This window comes from Maniola jurtina, chromosome 28 (genome assembly GCF_905333055.1).
Source record: "Maniola jurtina chromosome 28, ilManJurt1.1, whole genome shotgun sequence".
Taxonomy (NCBI): Eukaryota; Metazoa; Arthropoda; class Insecta; order Lepidoptera; family Nymphalidae; genus Maniola; species Maniola jurtina.
In genome coordinates, this window is record NC_060056.1 from 1,938,093 (window position 1) to 1,952,191 (window position 14,099).

Sequence of the window (14,099 nt, forward strand, 5' to 3'; positions counted from 1 at the left end):
TACTACTTCCCGTTGACCTAGAATCATGAAATTTGGCAGGTAGGTAGGTCTTATAGCACAAACACAGGAATGAATCTGAAAAAACGCGAATTTGTGGTTACATCATAAAAAAATTAAAATGCGTTTCAATTTTGCAAAATAAGTTAGCAATACCAAGTGGGGGTATCATATGAAAGGGCTTTACCTGTACATTCTAAAACAGATTTTTATTTATTTTTATGTATAATAGTTTTGATTTATCGTGCAAAATGTTGAAAAAATACCCGAGTATGGGAAGCTCAGTGCGCGAGTCTGACTCGCACTTGGCCAGTTCATTAGGTCAGTTAATGGAAAACAGATTAAAGGTACTCACTCGTTTCGCCTTCTGCCGCATCTTCTTGGCTCGTTTCTTGCCTCGGTCTACATGTCGCGCGGGGCCTTCTATGTACTGCAGAAGCGCGTCCAAGTCGCGCGGGTCCTCTGCTCTATTGTTGCAACCGCCTCTACCGCGCCAACATGAACCCCTGGTGGTTTAAATAAATAATTGTCAGTCATCATCAGCCTGTGGACGTCCACTGTTGGACATAGGCCTTCCCTAAAGAGCGCCACCATACCCGGTCCTCAGCCTTCCTCATCCAGCCACTTCCCGCCAGCCGCTTTATATCGTCGGTCTATCGTGCTGGAGGGCGTCCCACACTACGCTTGCTTATACGCGGTCTCCACTCAAGGACTTCCCGGCTCCAGCGGCCATCACCTCAATGACAGGCATGGCCTGCCCACTGCCACTTCAGCTTGCTTAATTAATGCTTGCTTTTTGACGTGATAACGTCTTATAATTCGATAGAGCCGGCTACACGCACGAAAAAACATGACTCATGCGGCGTTACCTCGCTCTGAGGCGTTCCATGTAAGGCTTGAAGTGCAAGCGAGAGCGCGGAACGAGCGACAAAGAAGCACAATCGGCCTTTGTTGTCACGTTCAACTATCGTCAGTAAACCGACTTTACAGAAAACCAATTTTTTTTTCTTTGTATCTAACTATGAAATGTTTTTAACTCACTCACACAAATTGTAAATTTTTTCGACAAAATCTGTAATCTGCCATATTTCTGTAATTAGCTTTTAAGAAACATATTGTTATATTTCTCTGTAGATTTTCCTGTAGTAAATAAAATCCATACTAATATTTTAAATGCGAAAGTGTTTATTATTTTAACCGATCCTGACGAAATTTGGTACAGAATTAGCTTACATCTCAGGGACGAAAATAGGCTACTTTTTATCCCGGAAAATCAGAGTTCCCACGGGATTCCTAAAGACCCACCCGTTTAGCCGATTTGTATGTTTGGTACCGAGGTAGCTTGCGTCTATAATCGACACAGACAACTTTTTACCCCAGAAAATCAAACAGTTGCCACGGGATCTTTAAACTCCTAAATCCACGCGGACGAAGTCGCGGGCATCCTCTAGTATCTCTATATTTAAACAAACTGCACACAAGCATGCAAAGACTGTCTTACGTTTTCACATTTTGCAAAAACATCAAATGTGTTTTAATTGTCTTGATGGCAATCATACGATGACACAGTGTCGTCTGCTGAAAAAATGCAAAATTCGCAAACAAAAACACCATACAACTCTTACCCAGAACATCCGGAAGAGAATGAGAACACACTAGTATCTCTGCTCGAGAGCGACACAGCGTTGTTCTGTTGTTGCCTGCTTTGTCGCATTTGTTGCTCTATTAACTCGTGTTGTTTTAGCTCGTGGTGCAACAATTGCTTTTGTTGCAACGCAAACTTCTGTTGGTATTGGATGCGATTCTGGCGGACCATTTCGTCGTGGTGTTGTTGCTGTAACAGTTTTTTTCATAGTAGCAAATATTGGTGCTAGGGTTTGTCTAACAAAAGTCATTTTTAGTGTTTTTAGGCACTGACAATACTACGACAAATTCTAATTTGTTATGATTTCTATTAACTTTCGAAAAGGGTAGTAATGGATTTAGATGATCAATTTAGTTAATATATTGTGTACTACAGAATTAGTCACATTGTATACTTTTTATTAGGGTTCCATATGTCAAAAGGAAAAATAGAACCTTTATATGATCCTTTGTTGGTCTATCTGTCTGTCTGTGGTCTGTCAAGAAAACCTATAGGGTACTTGCCGTTGACCTAGAATCATGAAATTTGGCAGGTAGGTATGTCTTATAGCACAAGTAAATGAAAAAATCCGAAAACGGTGAATTTGTAGTAACAAATAATAGTAATGGGTGATAAATTTGTAGAACAAATAATAATAATAATTAGTATTTTCAAAGTAAGAAAATTATACCAAGTGGGGTATTATATGAAAGAGATTTATTTGTTATTCTGTAATTATAGTAATTAGATAAGGCTAGCTTTAAGTTTTATTGTAATATTTTCAATTAAAAAAAAAAAAAAAAATCTGAAACAGATTTTCATTTATTTTTATGCACAATAGTTTTCGATTTATCGTGCAAAATGTCGAGAAAATACCCGAGTACAGAACTCTCGGTGTGCGAATCTGACTCGCACTTGGCCGGTTTTTTTAATTAGTTTAAAGAACTACCTGTTGCAATCGGATTTGCTCTTGTTGTTGCGGCGTCAATGTCGGTTTGTTGTGTATCGGCAGATCGTAAATCGGCTCCGGTTTCTTTTGTTGTTGCTGTTGCGCTTGTTGTTGTTGCTGCGCTTGTTGCTGTTGCGCTTGTTGTTGTTGCATTTGTTGTTGCAGTTGCGCTTGTTGTTGCAACTGCGCTTGATGTTGTTGTTTTAGTTGCTGAAAGTTTCATCATAACGATAAAAAACATTCGAAATTGAATTCGAAAACATAATTTCGTTTGTGATTGGTTGGTGACTCAAAATGTTTAGCGCCCACTGAGATTTTTGTCTCTATCATTTGTATGGGATTACGTAACAGAAAGAGCGCTATACTAACTTCTTTCTAGGAACAGAGTATAATAGGAATTATTTAAATGATAAAAAACATTCGAAATTCAATTCGAGAACATAGATTCGTTTGTGATTGGCTGGTGGCTCATTATGGTTAACGCCCACTGAGATTTTTGTCTCTATCATTTGTATGAGATTACGTAACAGAAAGAGCGCTATACTATCCTTTTTTCCACGCAAATGCAAACTGTGGAATCAACTCCCATCGGCGGTGTTCTCACTAGTTTACACCATGGGGTTATTCAAAGGGCGGAACAACAAATTCCTGAAAGGGCGGCAACGCATCGGCGGTACCTTTGGTGCTGCAAATGTTCATGGGCGGCGGTAATCACTTAACACCAGGTGACCCGCCTACTCGTTGACTTCCTATGTTATTATAAAAAAAACTAACTTCTTTACGCAGATAGAGTATAATAGCAACTAAGTCAACCCACCTGTAATCGTATCTGTTCCATGGCGTTAGGGTTAACTTTGCCTTCGGCTTTGACCGCCGGCGGCGGGTTGGTTTGCACTGGGACGGAACGTTGCACAGCCTGTAACCAAAAAAAAAAATTGGGCACATGCAGGCGGTATATACGGGAAAGAAATGAAACTGCAGATTTCTAAAATGCAAGTACTCTTTATATGCTGTGAAACCCTGTTTTTGAAAATGGACGTCATTATCGTAATTAGCATCCCTAAAAAAATCGGAAATAACACCCATATGTATTACAAAATGGATGTTATTTTCATAATCAGCACCCTTAAATAAATCGGAAAGAACACCCACATGTATTACAAAATGGATGTTATTTTCATAATCAGCACCCTTAAATAAATCGGAAAGAACACCCATATGTATTACAAAATGGTGGACGTTATTTTCGTAATCAGCACCCCAAGTAACCACGAAATAATTTAAATTTAACTGTACATCGGGACGGTAATCTTGGATTTGAATGAAAATGACCGTCATTATCGTAAGTATAGCGATAGTCTACCTTTTTAACCCCCGACCCAAAAAGAGGGGTGTTATAAGTTTGACGTGTGTATCTATGTATCTGTCTGTGGCATCGTAGCTCCTAAACTAATGAACCGATTTTAATTTTAATTTTTTTTTTTTGATCTTGATATGGCTTGATCGAGTGTTCAGAATCGGTTCAGCCGTTTGAAAGTTATCAGCTCTTTTCTAGTTCTTACTGTAACCTTCACTTGTCGGGGGTGTTATAAATTTTTAATTTACACTTGTTTAAAATAAGCTTCCAGAATACATATTAGAGATGTCTCGCACCAAGTTCAAAGTTATTATTAAACGTTAACTTATTGAAAAATCCTACAATATAAAGGATTATATAAATGATAGGAAAGCTTGGAAATGAGCGCTGTTTGAGTTGCTTAACAGCTTTGATGGTTCTAATAAGAATAAAAAGAATACCCAGCTGAGTTTGCTGTAAGCTCTTCTCAGATTCAGGCGCGTTTGGAACCCTAGTAGCTTTAGTTTTAAGATTACGTAATTAATTATCACCACTGTATCATCTTACAAATCTAACAATTCAGACGATCAAAAGGCGTACAATAGTACCCTACTTTGATATCTGCGACGCAGTTTGGCGAGATATATTTGATGAGATATGTTTTTTTGTACTTTAAATAATCTATACTAATAAATAAAATTGGAGTGTCTGTCTGTAATTTCGAAATAACTACCGCATATTAAGGTCATATGGTTATTTGAACGATACTATAACTGAATCACACGTTTTTAAAATTTTTGTCTGTCTGTCTGTCTGTCTGTAAAGGCTAATCTTGGGAACGGCTGAACCGATTTTGACGGGATTTTCACAGCCAAGTAGAGAATTGACCAGGGAGTAACATAGGCTACTTTTTTAACCGACTTTCAAAAAGGGAGTTGTGTTTTTCTACCTATGTACACCGAAATCTCCGAGATTTCTGAACCGATTTGCGTCATTTCTGTTTTAATCGATAGAGGAACTTTGCGACATTGTTTCATAAAAAATTTGGAGTCCAACTCCTCAATCCTGATGCTGCAGGGGATCTGGCCAATCCACGCGGCCGAAGCTGCGGGCATCAGCTAGTAAATAAAATAAAAAAATGAAAAAAAATGATTTTGATTTTACCTTAGGTTTCACTTCAGGTTTCTCTGTGACCACCATCTTGGCCATCTTGTCGGCTAGCTGCTTCTGTTGGTTCTCCATGGCCTGGCGCTTCTGTTGCGCCTGAGTCGTCAAGTTCGGTGGGAGGGTTTTGGGCAAGGCCTGAAACCAGCAATGTTACAGTGGAAATAACTAAAATACGGAGAAAAACTATCAGCCTATATCCATACTTAATATTATAAATGCGAAAGTGTGCCTGTCTGTCTGTCTGTCTGCTACCTTTTCACGACTTAACAGTGTAACCGATTTTGACGGGTACAGGGTTAGCTTATATCCCGGGGACGGACATAGGCTACTTTTTATACATACATACATACATACTTTTTATCTCGGAAAATCAAAGAGTTCCCGCGGGATTCCTAAAGACCCATGCACTTAACCGATCTGTATGAAATTTGGTACCGAAGTAGCTTGCATCCCTGCAATCGAAATTGGCAACTTTTCATCCCGGAAAATCAAACAGTTCCCACGGGATCTATAAAAATCTAAATCCACGCGGACGAAGTCGCGGGCATCCTCTTGTCTAAGTATATGAAAGGAAAAGCTGGCTGACTGACTGATCACTCACTATCAATGACCAACTCAAAGTACTGGACGGATCGAGCTGAAGTTTGGCATGCAGATAGCTACTATGACGTCTATGTATGGACGTTTTGGCTGGCATAAGCTAGTCTCACCCTAAGAAAAAAAATCATAAGCCTAATCCATACTAATATAATAAATGCGAAAGTGTGTCTGTCTGTCTGCTACGTTTTCACGGCTCAACCGCTGAACCGATTTTAATGAAATTCGGTACAGATCGAGTTAGCTTACATCCCGGGAATTTGCTTTTCATTTGCATTTCATTGCATTTGCTTTTCCTGGATAAAAAGTAGTCAATGTCCGTCGACATAGGCTACTTTTTATCCCGGAAAAGCCAAGAGTTCCCACGGGATTTTTAAATAAACCTAAATCCACGCGGACGAAGTCACGGGCATCCTCTAGTAATAATTATTTCCTAAAATAAAATAGGTTTTCCTTACAGGTGGCACGGGGGCTTGGGGCTGCGGGGGCGAACGCTCCACTGGGGACTCCGCCTCGCCCTGGAAATTATATAAAATTAATTACTTGTTATCCCAAAAGAAGTCCACATTCCTTCTTGAGACGCTAACCTAGTACCTATGATGCGAGATAAAATCGCTCAGCAGACATTTTTCTGATAGGGTAGTGACCATGTTTCTATGTATAGAGGGTTCAATCCATACTTAATATTATAAATGCGAAAGTGTGTCTCTCTGTCTGTCTGTCTGCTACCTTTTCACGGCCCTACAGTTTAACCGATTCTGACGAAATTTGGGGTACAGGGTCAGCTTATATCCCGGGGACCGACATATGCTACTTTTTATCCCGGAAAATCTAAGAGTTCCCACGGGATTTCTAAAGACTTATCCGCTTAACCGATTTGTATGAAATCTGGTACCGAGGTAGCTTATGTCAATTACAGGGATATAAGCTACCTCGGTACCAAACTTCTTATCCCGAAAAATCAAACAGTTCCCACGGGATCTTTAAAAACCTAAATCCACGCGGACGAAGTCGCGGGCATCCTCTAGTATTCAATATATTCAATATTCAATATTTTACATAGGTTCTCTCCTTGTAACTACTCTGTAACATCGGCAACGCCGCGCGAACCACCACACGTACACTCTTTATATTACTAAGTATAGAATTAACTAATGATTTTAAAGGTTATTTCGTGGTTAAACAACATTTTATCTTTTATAATTTATCGTGGTATGTACCCATTATCTACAATTTAAAAGGATTGATTTATTCGATCAGTACTTACATTGGTAGTTTTGCACTTTTGTTTCTTCTTATTCAATATGGACCTTAATCTTTCCCTCGTCTCATTGAAGTTGCGTGGTACGGGCGTCGTCAGAGGTGGCTAGAGAAAAATACATATGATGTAGATATAACTAAAATTGTGCTAATCTATGTAAAGCCAGACGAGAAAAAAAAAAAACTAAAATTGTGAAAAAAAAAATTGACTGTTGTGGCGGATTATAGAGTTTTAAGCGGACTTCGTCTGTGGTGGCGTTTGCTGGCGCGCGTGTTGTGACTTTTTGGAGTATTTTTTTTTTGTTAAAACTGACTGGAAAGTGCTCTAAGGAGGTGCCGTGCGTATGTCGGCGAGCGCCGGCACAGACGGGGTCCATACTTGTATAGTTTAACTAACTTGTTACAAATAACTACAAACTTGAAATTGGCTAATCATTGTAAAAGCCAGACGAGAGAAAAAAAAAAAGAGTTTTAAGCTTTTTTACTCCTGTACAAGTTAGCGCTTGACTGCGATCTCACCTGGTGGGAAGTTAGCTTTAGGTTAGGTTAAGCCTCAACAGCTCAACCGGTAAAGGAGTGGACTGAAAACCGAAAGGTCGACGGTTCAAACCCCGCCCGTTGCACTATTGACGTACCTACTCCTAGCACAAGCCTGACGCTTAGTTGGAGAGGAAAGGGGAATATTAGTCATTTAACATGGCTAATATAAAAAAAAAAAGATATAGTCTAAGATGGTAGCGAGCTAACGCGGAAGGGGTATGGTAGTTTCATTTAACCCATATCCCTGGGTCGTCGGTTTCTACGCGGCAACGCACCGAAATGGTAAATCGTTTGGCGGCACGTCTTTGCCGGTGGGGTGGTAACTAGCCACGGCCGAAGCCTCCCACAGACCAGATCAGAGAAAAATTAGAATTATGAAGTTCCAAATTGCCCCTTCCAGGAAAATAAGATGACAGGGCTCACCACTATGGCAGGGAGATAGCAATGTCAGTAAAGTAACGCCAGCTTTTAATTTTTTTTTCTCTCATGTCTGGCTTTACAAAGATTAGCCAATGTCAAGTTTGTAGTTATTTACAATCTAGGGAAACTTTTAAGTATGGACTTCGTCTGTGCCGGCGCTCGCCGACACACGCGCGGCGCCCCTTTACAGCGATTCCCAGTCAGTTCCACCACCAAAAACACCTTTTATTATTATTATTTTTATTTTTAACAAAAAAAAATACTCCAAAAAGGCAGAGCACGCGCGCCAGCAAACACCAACACAGACGAAGTCCGCTTTTAAGTTTTATCCAACACATGTATTTGGTTTACTTACAGCATGCCCGAAAACAGTGCAATAGCAACAGTTGCAAGGTTGGTCGGTGGCGCCCTCTCCTGAGCAAACTCCACCGTGGGCCACTGTCAAAAAATACATAGTGTAAATAAAAAATTTATAACACCCCCGACAAGTGAAGGTAATAACTAGAAAAGAGCTAACTTTCAAACGGCTGGACCGATTTTCTTGGGTTATAGCAAAGAACACTCTCGATCAAGCCACCTTTCAAACAAAAAAAAACTAAATTAAAATCGGTTCACTAGTTTAGGAGCTACGATGCCACAGACAGATACACAGATACACACGTCAAACTTATAACACCCCTCTTTTGGGGTGGGGGTTAAAAATCTTACCTTTGCAAACATGCTGCTGATGGTTAGCGTTCTCGCACGGTTTCGGCGCCGGCTTCTGTTTCGGCGGCGGCTTTTTCACCTCCTTCTTCTTCTCTTCTAAACCATTCTTGGACTTATCATCGTAACACTGCTTCACTATATCCCCCAAACACACCGACGATACATCAGAGTCCTTACACGAATCACAAACACAATCGTTCGTCCATTTACAGTTAGTTTTTGGAGTATCACACACGTCACTTTCCGATTTCGTTTGCCCATTCCGTGACATATTTCGAAATGCGACAGCGTTCAACGTTTGCTTTGCATTCCGTAACGCTTGCGCCGAATACTTCGCTAAAAGTTCCGGATTTTGAGACCCGATTACGGAAAGCGGAGACTTGTCTTTATTTTCCGGATCTTGTTCCATCTCATCCGTTTTAAGTTTCAAAGTCTCTTCGATATCTTCGTCTAGTAACTTTGCGTCTATACTAGAGCATATAGATATTACGTGTTTTTTATATGTTTCCGGAACTTGAAGGCCTTGGGTTATATACGATTTGATTGTATAAAAGCTGTCTAACAGAGATTTTTCGCCTTTAGATGTTAATATTGCTTCACATTTGGCTAGTAAAGCGTCGTTTTTCGCTTTCTTATCATCCTTTTCGTTATTTTGCGGTACTTCTGGTTCTACGGTTTCCTTTTTAGGTTTTGGAGGTTCTTGGTTAGTCTTTTTCACTATTCTTACATTCGCTTTGCCTATGATTTTACTGAGACCTTTAGCGGCTAATATTTCAGCTTCACTAGCTGTCTGGGTTTGAACAACTTTTGGTGCTGGCGTCACTTTAACAAATGCTTCTTTCAATTTATCTTCTAGCTCTTCCAATCTATATAACATGACTAACCATTCGTCCCCAGTGAGACCTTTCTTGGGTAACGTTTCCATATACTGCCTATTCATTTCTCTAAGTCGATCTATGAAATAGTCTCTCTTTCTCTCTTCTGTAAAAGTGGAAAAGTCAGGCACGTTATCAATTTTTCTTACTTCTAAACCTGTCAATTCTTGTATTACATTAGTTGCTATTTCGGGATCCAACAATATCCAGCCGGCCAACTGGGTCGATTCCGTACACCGTCTAATAACGTCCATGTATTTGAATTTGAGGCTTTTGACTGCAGATTTCTTATCATCAGATAGTTTCGATAGCTTCATTATGAGTAAATCTAGTGTATTCCCGGCAAACGTGCTGAGTAATTTAGTTATCTGTTTCAAAGTTTCTTTAGAAGCAGGGCAACCCTCACTATCCGAGTCTCTGCTGTCGCTATTCTTTCTTAGTTCATCAATTTTCTCAATAATTTTATCACTTTCATTCGTACACTGTCTCGACGCTAGATCTTGAATATAAGAATAGAATTTATCTAACATTGCCTCTATTTCATTATCTAATAATTCAATAGGTATCCCCTTAAATCTACTCGCTACGTAATGTTTCCACGAATTAAACCTCGACTGAACAAGCTCTCTCAACTCGTCCATACTTAACGCATCTTTCACTGAATTATCAAACAGAGTAGACGCTTTCGAATACATTTCGGAGTTAATACTATTACGCGGTAGAGAAAAAAGCTCCTTTTCCTCTTCCAAACACTTAGCTAATTCGGGACTTTTATTTTGCTTAACGTATTCAAAAACTTTGTTAATAACTACTTGAGCGGATATAGAAAATAGTAAGTCTTTGAAGTCTTCCTTATTGTTCTTATTCTTCATTAAATTCTGTAGTTCTTTCTCATCTCCGAGGAGTTCGGACAGATCTTTGCCGTCGAATTCGAAACTAGCAAGATCTGTATCGTTATTCTTAATCCTACGTGGTATTTTACGCTTGGCAGTGTTTTTAGTAACTTTAACGCTATCTCGCTTAGATAATTTCAACTCGCGTATCTGTTTCAAAGTCTCTGGAGTCAGTTGCGCTTCGTTATTCACGTCGGGCAAACTGTTCATTATAGAAGCGAATTCGGGCAATTCAAAACTAGTGTTCGCGAATTCGGATAGCTTCGTAGCTATTTCGGGCATGTTTGCTAACGTTTGTGGCATGTTTTCTACTAACTCGGAAAGTTTGTTTATAGCTATAGTCATATCAACCGGGTCGTCAGAGTCCATTTTCTCTAAAAACTCAGCGGAATTCTTATCTAAAGTCATCATAACTTCGATGATTTGCTCCAAAGAGGGCGGTTCTACGATTTCTTCCTTGACTTTGTTATAAGAATTGATTATATTCTGACACTCTTCCATTGCTTTTTTAATTTTTAATCCAAACGTTACATATTTATATACGTCTCCGTCTTTATCGTCTTTATCGATCTCTTTGATTTCTATAGTTCGTTTAAAATCACTGTTATTTAACGGTGGGTTTACATCAGTTATTTGTGATTGGAAATCGACGACTTTATCTTCCTTATTAAAAATCTTGGTGACGGTTAGGATTCTATGCGGATTTTGGATATATACGGGCATAGGTTCAGACGTTGTAGGTGACATTTCCTGTAACGGTGGACTGACTGACTCCGGGTACTTAACAGGCTCCGCGTCCAAATCTTTTATATCCTCCTTTAAATCCGGGCTATTGAGGGCAAAATTCGCGAACTTAGCGAGACATTCACGCATTTCTTTGCAAATATCACTTTCTTTCTCGCCTACTATGGTTTCTGTATCGCTGAAGGGGAAATTTTCGGGCGGCAGTGGTTCATCATCAATTTCTTGATACGGAGACTTTATATTAATATCGTTTTGTACGGGTGCCTTATGTCTTAGCATTTGGAGTATTTTATGGGGCTTGCTGATAGTTTGGGATATGTTCGCGGGTTTGAGTTTTCTTTTGGACGCGGTGGATATTTTAGTGCTTTTAGGACTGGCGGTGCGGCGTTTGCGTCGAGGTAGGTCTTCTATTAGTGTAACGTTGCTCTCTGGAAGACTAAAGAGATTTTGAAATTTAGTCTTACTCCGTTCTACGAAATTTCACCATGCGATTTTTCTGTGGGACAAATCGCGCGGTAAAACTTCGCATTGCGAGCTTATCCTTAGGTTTGTACAGTTTGTCAATGTTTGGATAGTATATTTCCTTATAGTGTCTAATATATTTGCCTGTTAATTTTTTAACGATTGAAAAATTCTTTTACTTTGATAAGTATTACAGGATTCAATTTGACCACCAGTTGCCAGTGTTACTGACAGGCTGATCTAGTAGAAAAAAAAACTTTTTGTTCTGTCATATTGCAATCCTTCCATATGTTTTTGGTGCAAAATCTTTATTTCTTTCAATATCTTAATTTAAAGATTTCACTTGGCGAAAATGCCTCAATAGAGTTACAGAAAATAATTTAATTACTGTAATATAGTATAAAAAAGGTAAAGAAGGAATAAATCCTGATAATCAATTAGAATTTTTTTATTGTGTTTTCTTTCTATTAAAAACATTTTTGCAAACAAACAACAATATTAAGCTGTATCCATAGTCTCCCCTTTTGTAAGTAGGGCAAAAGTGAAGTTACCTTTCCCTCTCCTGTCGCAGTTGGTCCTCGAGCCACATCCTGAGTCGATGGTAGTAAAGCTGCTGGTCCCTCATGTGCATCACTTTACGACGGACCTGTGTGCAAGGTGCTTTACTTTTATATCTGTTTTTTAATATTTTTGATTTGTACCAGAAAGTTTTTTTTTTCTTTTTAATTTACGGACTAGCGCTTGGCTGCAATCAGATCTGCTAGCAAGTGATGATGCAGGCTAAGATGGAGCGCGCGCGCTTAGAAGTTGCCTATTCACTCTTGACTTGAAGGTACCCATATTAAAAGTGGAAGGGAAAACTGATGCCGGAAGGGCGTTCCATATTATAACAGTTCGGATTAGAAACGAGGAAGCAAATCGCTTCGTACGTGTCCGAGGAATTTCAACTACGTACGGATGCAACGTCCTTAACGATAAAGATGCAGTTGTAACAATAAAGAGAAAAAGAAAGTAAAGGTGCACGGGGAAGCAAGTTATCTCTATAAGAGATGGAGAGCTTTTTACATTATAATAAACACATCATCATCATTCAACCCATCGCTGGCCCACTACTGAGCACAGGTCTTCTCTCAGAATGAGAAGGCTTTAGGCCACAGTCCACTTGCCCAGTTGACAGACTTCACACACCATTGCGAACATTATGGAGTATGCAGGTCGTGTCACGATGTTTTCCTTAACCGTTAAATCAAGTAATATTTAATAGCTTTAAACGCATAGGTATAGCTCCGAAAAATTAGAGATACGTGCCCAGGATCGGATCCCCAACCTCGTGAATAGGAAACACACGCATAGATTAGGCATTTTTTTAAACAAGGAACTTTTTACGCATGCTTGTACGCTCACACGCACGCACGTACGCACACACGCACGCATACAGACGGAGTCGAGTTGAGCATTTTTAAAGTTTTTTAACAACAATTTAAACATATTTTAATCATTATAATCATGACTCACACTCCCATTTCCCCTCCAATTAAGCTTGAGCCAGAAGTGGGTACGATAATAGTGCAACGGGTGGGGTTTGAACCGCCGACTTTTCGGAATCCAGTCTGCTCTTCAACCGTTGAGCTATCGAGGCTCTAATCATCTATTGCAATGAGCTGCAGGAATTTATACGATTTGATTTACTCACTCTCGTTAGGGTGTTTTTTAAAGAATATTAGTAATTCTAATCATGACAAACACTCCCCTTTCCCCTCGAATCAAGCGTAAAGCTTGTGCCAGGAGCGGGTACGACAATAGTGCAACGGTTGGGGTTTGAACCGCCGACTTTTCCGTCCACTCCTCAACCGTTGAGCTATTGAGGTTATAATAATATACCTCTTTGAATCGCTGCAGATGGTACTCGGGGCACAGCGGGCGGCAGGGGGTGTGCGCGGGCGCGGGGGGCGGCGAGCCGGGCGGGGGAGGCGCGGGGGCTCGACCTCCCACCAGCTGCGTACACACCTATGGGGGAAAATCACACTAACATTATAAAGGCGAAAGTTTGTGTGTATGTGTGTTTGTTACTCCTTCACGCAAAAACCACTGGACGGATTTGGCTGAAATTCGGAATGAAGATAGATAATATCCTGGATTAGCACAAAGCTAATTTTTATCCCGGAAAATCAAAGTGTTCCCACAGGATTTCGAAAAACCTAAATCCACGCGGGCTAAGTCGCAGACATCGGCTAGTTATCTATATTTTCAAACAGAGGGGTAATGAAAACGAAATTGTGCAAATTGGCTAAGAACAACTTTTTGTACATAAAAAATTAAGTTGCAAGAAAATTTGTTCTTTTGGAAATTAATTTTATAGGTACATATAACCTTTTATTCAAAACGCATACTTTACTTTTAAAAAAGGTGACGCTTTAAGGACCGCATTACAGCGACGCTGCATGACGAAATATTCTCTACAGACAGTTCATTGTAACCTGTCCTTGGAAGATTCCTTATTCACTGACAGTCCTCTGTGCAGGGCCTG

At 39.8% G+C, this 14,099-nt stretch overlaps 1 protein-coding gene across 5 annotated transcripts in view; it reads right to left on the reverse strand.

The window, feature by feature from the left end:
• Nucleotides 1–14,099, reverse strand: part of LOC123879655 — a 51,754-nt gene that overhangs the window by 17,035 nt on the left and 20,620 nt on the right. For all 5 annotated transcript variants that reach the window (XM_045927484.1, XM_045927483.1, XM_045927486.1 and 2 more), the window contains exons 20-30: nucleotides 13,454–13,579; nucleotides 12,124–12,218; nucleotides 8,599–11,546; nucleotides 8,246–8,328; nucleotides 6,938–7,036; nucleotides 6,129–6,188; nucleotides 5,071–5,208; nucleotides 3,388–3,486; nucleotides 2,571–2,780; nucleotides 1,623–1,831; nucleotides 353–503 (exon numbers count right to left, since the gene is read on the reverse strand). In XM_045927484.1, the coding sequence (XP_045783440.1) occupies nucleotides 353–503; nucleotides 1,623–1,831; nucleotides 2,571–2,780; nucleotides 3,388–3,486; nucleotides 5,071–5,208; nucleotides 6,129–6,188; nucleotides 6,938–7,036; nucleotides 8,246–8,328; nucleotides 8,599–11,546; nucleotides 12,124–12,218; nucleotides 13,454–13,579 (4,218 nt within the window). The remainder of the gene's footprint in view (nucleotides 1–352; nucleotides 504–1,622; nucleotides 1,832–2,570; nucleotides 2,781–3,387; nucleotides 3,487–5,070; nucleotides 5,209–6,128; nucleotides 6,189–6,937; nucleotides 7,037–8,245; nucleotides 8,329–8,598; nucleotides 11,547–12,123; nucleotides 12,219–13,453; nucleotides 13,580–14,099) is intronic.